The 7,500-nt window shown below is 45.4% G+C and overlaps 1 protein-coding gene across 5 annotated transcripts in view; it reads right to left on the minus strand.

Moving 5' to 3' along the window:
• jarid2b (jumonji and AT-rich interaction domain containing 2b) overlaps positions 1-7,500 on the minus strand; it is an 88,944-nt gene that overhangs the window by 36,506 nt on the left and 44,938 nt on the right. For all 5 annotated transcript variants that reach the window (XR_014118953.1, XM_081703848.1, XM_081703841.1 and 2 more), the window contains one exon: positions 3,351-3,520. Coding sequence is in view for 3 of the 5 variants with exons in the window: in XM_081703848.1 (XP_081559974.1) it covers positions 3,351-3,520 (170 nt within the window). In the remaining 2 variants the exon portion in view is untranslated. The remainder of the gene's footprint in view (positions 1-3,350; positions 3,521-7,500) is intronic.

The raw sequence follows: 7,500 nt of genomic DNA on the forward strand, positions 1-7,500 counted from the left end.
ATGTGTGAGTGTGTGTGTGTGTGTATATATATATGTGTGTGTGTGCGCACCCCTCCCCTGGCACCAGCTCCAAGTCTGTCAGCTCCCAGACAGAGTGAAAATAAAAGCCAGGCCTTCCACAAGCTCCAATTATACAGCCTTGCATATTCTTCATTCGTTGACACAAATCATAATTAAGGGCGAAGGCGTCTATTATGATCGTCAGTTTTAAACCATGCACAGACAATCACAACTAAAGCTGTCTACTTATAGACCTCTCCCTCGTGTTCTTCTTTTTATGGAAAAAGGAAAATCAAGACTGTTAACAAATGAAGCAGAGAAAGAGCCAATCAAGTGAGCCCGGTGCAGTGCCAGCCTTTTCTGATTGGATGCCGGTTGCTGTGTGGGCCGTTTTGATCATGTTGAGGAAGCATTCCCTTTCTACAAGCATGGCCCTTCTGGCAAAGTTTACACTTCAAAATGCTCCGGCACTTGACAGTTGAGCAGGACCAGCTTTTCTCTATGATCTGGTTGTAAAATTTCATATATTCCACTCCTGTCCAATTGTATGTGATGAAATTGGATCTGCTCCAGCTCAACACTGTGATCTCACTGGTAAGACCATTATGAGGATTCAGTTAATCATTGTAGGAATATTTGCTCATGTTTCAATTAAAAACATGTTTAGATAGTTATTTAGATACGCTTACATTCAGATTTGTGCTAGCAGGTTCTTCCCCAGTGCAGCTCGGGGGAATGGTAGAGATTAGCAGCCCAGTGTGGGGGGAACTAAACCCTCTGCCTCCCTCACTCAGCATATGGCCATGCCAGCAGACACGGAGGATTGCCACGGGAACAGCAGGGGGAGGAGCTCTTCAATAACGTCAGATCTAGGTATCAGTGGCAGGCCGTCCGAGAGAGGATTACGTATTATACCTCTTCTAAATTACAGAATGTCTGCAAATCCATTAGTCCAGCTGACCCCTCCAGCCAGCTACAGGCGCAAGCATGTGCACGCGCGCACACACACACACACACACACACACGCAGCCAGGTTTCATCCTGACCATTTTGAAGTAGCCTCCGAATTCTGTGAAAGCTGGCCAGAAGTTAACAGCAGAGAGAAGCAATACAAAGAACAAAGGGCAGACACACACACACACCTACACACACACACACACACACCTACACACACACACACACACACACTTCCCACAGCTTGATATGCAACACAGGACTTTGCACTGTGGACTGATTTACCATCTTATCTCATTATCTGCTGATTTGTGCTCTCTCTCCTTGTATTTGTTTAAGGGTGTGCACACATGAATGCTTGTGTGTGGGCAACAATAAAACAGAATCAAAATATACTGTGATATTGCCAACAGTGACCTCTTGTAAGTGGGGCTGACCTTACCTTCATGGCCCCCTGTTCCCTGCAAGTGCATGAATTATGTTACACTGGCTGCACGGTGACATGCAAATGTGCACATGTACATACAGGAGTGCCTCGAAATGCATTTCACTACGGATATAAACACCCATCACAGCTCAGATTTAAAGTGGTACAACAAAACTGGACAATGTAGTAGTGCATTTCCTGCTGTGTGCGAGAGTGTGAGAGCACACGTGTGCATCCTGTGTTTCTCTATGTTGCATCAGAAAATAAATCTCTCCCAAGGGGGATTAAAAATATATCATCCCATGTTAAAGAAACAAAAACATAGCTCATTATAGGTTTGTAATCACAGCAGGGCAATTGCTGGAGACAGGAACAAAGAAGAGAAAACTTCCCTGAGCCTTGCCCCAATTCTCTCTGACCATCAACTGAGTTATTAAAAAAGATCATCACAGATGACGAGGCGGGCCCTAACCCCATTGGGCTAAGCGATTTGCTGTCTTCTGTATCAGATAAGTCAAGCCTGTGATTGGAAGCCAGCCAGCATGTTGGTGTTGAACAAGTAACCGTCTGACCTCAGCTGTCTGCCCTACAATGCCATTGAGATTTTGTTTTGTTTTTTGTTTTTTTAAAAAGGAAACACTATTTACCCACTTCTTTCACACACAAACAGACACACATTCCTTTCAAGTAAGAAGGAAAAATAAAGCCTTTTGCAAACTAATCAACTATTAATTCTTAGAACAATGTAAAACATTCTAACCCCCTCTAAAGTCACTCCACCTTAAATGATTAATATTTTTTTGGTAATCTTAAACCCATGCATCGCTGTCGCTCATGTGAAAACAGCACTACCCACACCACACAGCAGGGCTAGTTGACTACATGGTGAGCAGAGTGACATCCGTTCAGAGGTCCATAGGGAAAGATGTGTTGGAGAGTGTGACAGAGTGACCACCACATTGCTACTCTATGGCAATGGTGCACTAGCTAGCTATTGCCACTCTGGAGATGAGGGACAGAGTTGCTGAACAGTGTGTAGGCCAGACCCATCACCCACACTCAGTACAGACTTAGCTAGACGCAGTTGCCACAAACAGCAGTTTGCCAAATGTCCATTTATCACTTTTATGGCCCCATGATGAAGTGTGATGAGCATAGAAGGATGGGTTAGGCCGTGTGCGCGCGCACACAGGCGTGCGTAATGCCTTTCAAAGACTGCCCATTTCCTTATTTCCTGCACTGCTTCTTAACCCACTTCACAGACCTGCTCTGGATGAACGGCAAATAAAACATCAAAAACAAACCATGCTTGTCTCCTGGAAGATTATGCTCACTGTGTAATTGTGCTCTGCTTTTAAAAATGTTTTCCAGATTGGGAAAGATTATATGCTGATCAGACAGTAATATCATTCAAGAAGCTTCCTTAATTCCTGAGTTCTGAAAATAAGGAAGGTTCATGAATCTGTTTCTGCACTCTCTTGACGTATTATGGAAAAGAAGTCTGATTAATTCCTTCTGCATCTAGGTGTTTAAAGACCTTGTATACACTGCAAAGAGATTTTAATAACAATGACACTGGAGCTTTAAATTGAACCCAACTACTAATTTATCACTAATCTCACCACTTCAATATTTGTTAAAGTTGGTATAAACGGAAAACCTGCAGGCCTGCTCTGAGCTTGCAGGAATGACGCCAACTTCTCCAGCAATGGGCCAGGGCACGAGGCTTTCTGCTATGCCTACAAAAATCACTGACCCTCCAATATTGACCTCTGCAGTTCTAGAATACCTGGAGCAGACGATGGTTTGTGCACTGTGAGCAACCCTGTCACTCAGCACCCATGAAAACTGCAAAAAGCCTCCTTGCCATGACCTGCTCTGCCACCCAGTGTTCAGGTGAGGGCCAGCCAGGGGTGGGCAGAGGATCAGGAAAGGGTGGTGGTGTTGGGGAGAGGCAGCAATGACGTACCTCGGAGGCAGAGGAAGGTGAGGAAGTCCTCGGTCTTGGGCTTCCGCCTGGACAGGTCGGTGATCTGTGTGGCCGGAGCAGGCAGCAGGGGGTCGGCCAGTTTCACCGGAGTACTGCTGGGAGAGCTGGGCTGAGATTGAGCAAACTTTCTCTGAGCATGAAGCCTGGGTCTGAGAGAGAGAGAGAGAGAGAGCGCGAGAGAGAGAGAGAGAGAGAGAGCGAGACAGAGACAGAGAGAGAGAGAGAGAGAGAGAGACAGAGAGAGAGAGAGACAGAGAGAGAGAGAGACAGAGAGAGAGAGAGGATTCAACACTCTTACATACAGCCTGCATTTGTGGCCACATTATGAAGAGCTGTTTTCCCACAAATCCCCGCTTAGCAGTGGGTCTCAAATAACGTTGCCTTGAGCTAAGAAATCCTCCTGATGGATTTGCTAACGATAACACTTGACTCTAGGCCCTGCTGCTGCCGCGACTAATCCACTAGATCTGGATGGCGCGCCGCCAGCCACCCCTCGACCTGAATGCGCTCCGGCTAATTGCTATCCAAACAGCAGCATGGCAACGGAAGGCTCCAGAGCTAGCACATCACTAGTGCTCCATCAGCTCTGCAACGGCACCACGCTGCTACCTCGCAGTCTGTGCTGTAGGCTTTCCCTTTAAGATATCCATGGTCGCTAAACATGACTGACGGTAAAAACCCAAAACTACACAACAAGATCTGAATGCAGTATAATAGATCAATTTTGCATAATAAAATAAAGACAGAGCCACAATGCTGTAATAGCCCAGTTGAGGAGTCCAGCTGAAAGATTTTAATATGCTTTTTAGAAAATTGGGAGAGAGGTACAGGCATGTAGGTGAGGACAGAGATTATCCTCTAGGAGAGAGAGAGTTTAAGACCAGCTACACTAAAAGCCCCGTCTCCAATGCTGCAGAGCCTAGAGGAAGGAACACAGACTAAACTGGTATGGGAGGACTGGGAGTGTACGTGGTGGTGTACATGAGTGAAGGAAGCAGAAACGGAAGAAGGTGCCTGACCAGATAAGACCTTAAAAATCTGCAGAAGTACTTTATATTGCATACAGAACTGAACGTGTAGATGTTTAAGTGTGCGAGATGTGTGTTACCAAGGTCTACTTCAGGGGGAAAAAAAAAAACAACCCTCGCACCACAGTTCAGCACATGAACCCAGAGGCAGGGAACCTGTAGAGAACAGCATTGCAATAATCCAGTCTAGTAGCAATAAGGGCATGGATAGTGTGGTGGTAGAATCTTGGATATCTAGTGTGTGCTAACTTAAGTGTGATGGAGAAGCAATTAGTATGGGCTCAGACTTGTCATCGTTTACCCATGCAAGATTTTAATGTCAGTCATACAATCAACTAGGGTAGGATGTGGAAGCAGGTCTGAAGGCTTGGTGTATGTGTGTCGTACATAAAACCGTGGAACTAGTAAGCATGCTATTTGCTAATCTAATCAAGGGGGATTGTAGATAGTAAAGAGTAGTGGGTCAAAGACTGAACCATGGGGAACAATGTAAGAAATTAGTCAGAGCAGAATTAAACTTTCCAACAGAGACAAAATGTTGTCTTTCGGTAAGATATGATTAAACCATATATGTGCAGTATCGGTAATGCCAGTGCCAAGTTTTCAAGTCTACAAAGCAAGGTGTTACAACAGACTGTGTTGAAGAGAACAGAAAGGTCCTGTGAAACAAATGTTCAAAAACTCAGCTGCTAGAATGTTTATAACCCTGACCACCACAGCCGATTCAGTACTGCAGTTAACACTGAAACTGTTCAAAATTGAAACTTGTTAGATTACATTGATTTTCTGAAACCCCTCAAAGTTACAATACTTTGGCAATATTGGACTATATGCAGTCATGCCAGTAAAGCCATCTTGACATATATACATGAAGACACAGATGCACTTTTAAAAAATTTCAGCAGTATTTCATCATCGTTTTACCCATACTCCATTCCCCCAGCTCCTCAGCAATGGTTTGCCAAGCACGTTCTACCTTCACAAAAACAGCAGGCAGATAGATGAGGATCAAACATCATCTCCTGCTGAACACATTCATCTCCCATCCAATCAGACGCCAGTTACTGATTCTCCTATGGAATTAGAACGGCTCTGACAAAGGCCAGACAGCATTGCTAATCCATTCAGACCAGTACTGTTCTCATCAGTTGCCATAAACTGCCCCCCCCAGCCGCATGACCCCGTGTCAGACCGTTTCCCTCGAGTGAGCATGGCTGGTGAGAAACACAAAGCCACCATTTTACACGGCGAGCCCGAGGCCCCGTTACTGCCAGGCCAGGCTGGTGCAATCCTGCGTGCACAGTTATGCCTCCACACACATCACGAGGCATGTTTTAAAACAGCAGGACAAAGCACATGGTTCTGAAGCCCTAGAACAACCGGAGAATATTAGACATCAGAGAGCAGTGTGAAATATGCAGAGGCCTTCGGCAACCCTGGCTGGTCCATATGAACTGCAACAGCTGCTGTGAACTTACTGCACTGGTTGGAGCTTTGAAATGAGGAGAGAGGATCTGACTTGGCTTTGATGATGAGTGACAACACAACTAATCACAGTAAATAACACAAAATAGGGGTTGAGAGGTAGAGAGGGAGTACATGTTATTGAAAGCGAGAAATTGCGATATGAAGACAGTTTGAGATCATTAATGGAGGGAAGGAGGGGGGGGGAGAAGGGGTGTGTGTATGTGGAGAAAACGCACAAGCAAGAGTGAGAGTGAGCAGTCGTGAAAGTTCTTAGCGAATGGGACACCAACTCCCCTAAAGTGCAGGGCTCACGACTGCAAGGCATCTCTAGCTCCCTCCAGCAGCAGCTGTGAGGGTAGGGGCAGCTTACTGCCAGTTCTCAGCATCTGTCTGTTTACACTCCAACACACCACACAGGCTACACCTGCTGAATGACACACACATGCGCACATACACTGCAAAAGAAAAGACCTCTCCCTCTTGCTGGGAAGTGCAGCAGGCTATGTTTTGTAATATCGACAGGAAGCTTCCTGAAGGTGTAGGGCTCTCGTAATAAGTATATACTGAGTTATGGGTGACTCCAACCTCTTCATGAGCTTATTCCTTCCATAAAATTGCATGCAGTAAAGTTATGGTGTGAATACATGTTCATCTGTTCTCTAGATGACGCTTCCTGTGTAGCGAAATATAAATGTTAGCCTAGCACACTGCATCAGCAGAAGACTCAATCAGAAGACTCTCCTTCACATGCGACTACCAGTACTGACTCAGCATGCACAATCACTCAAAACTGTGCTGATGAGGACCAACGGTGCAGAACATGCCACTCTGGGTACGTCAACGGCCAACACGACGCCATCCAACAGATCAACGTGTCCTCAGTCTGAGAAACACACACACCCCTCTTACCCCTGCTCCTGAGAAAGAACAAACAAGAAGAAAAGCACCACCCCACCACCTGCACACAGTGGGCAGCCATTTTTCAGAGGAACACTGGCTAACTGTTCATCACAAAGTCAGAGAGGGTTTTCAGGCAACAAACGCTGAGTCAATATCTGAGACAAAATGCGCACACACAAACAAATTGGCCCCTCAAGCGTTCCTCTAAATCACAGCAATCCTTTAAAAGTCCACAGGCACCTATATGAAACATTATTGATCTCAACCACATTTGACACTGAAGTTCAAGAAGGCTGAACTTGATTTAAAGTCCAAGTCCAAAAACCAAATGCATGACAATCATTTTTCAAGGGTCGTGAAACACTGTCTCACTGAGCTTTCTGATTCAAAGAAACAAGCTGCAGATGGGAGGGCCTTTAGAGGGCCTGCATCAGCTCAGTAAGGGCTAGCGAAGGCCGGGGCAGGCACAGTGGACAGACGTCCAGATGCCGCTGACGGCCTAGTCTGAGAAGTCTTGTCATCAGATGCACTGCCTGTTTAAGGGCATAATGACTGTTGTGGTGCCCAAGTATGTGGTGAGAGTGGAGGGACTTATCTTTATAAAATTCATGCCTATAAAAGTATTGCTGAATTGAACTCAGAGATAGAGAGGAAAAAGATTAAATAAATTTAAAAAAAAACAAACAAAAACAAAAAAAAACCCTTTGACCTCCACCTACCCAGTAACCGCAAAT

Source organism: Electrophorus electricus, chromosome 2 (genome assembly GCF_041902795.1).
Source record: "Electrophorus electricus isolate QZ-2024a chromosome 2, ASM4190279v1, whole genome shotgun sequence".
In the NCBI taxonomy this organism is placed as follows: Eukaryota; Metazoa; Chordata; class Actinopteri; order Gymnotiformes; family Gymnotidae; genus Electrophorus; species Electrophorus electricus.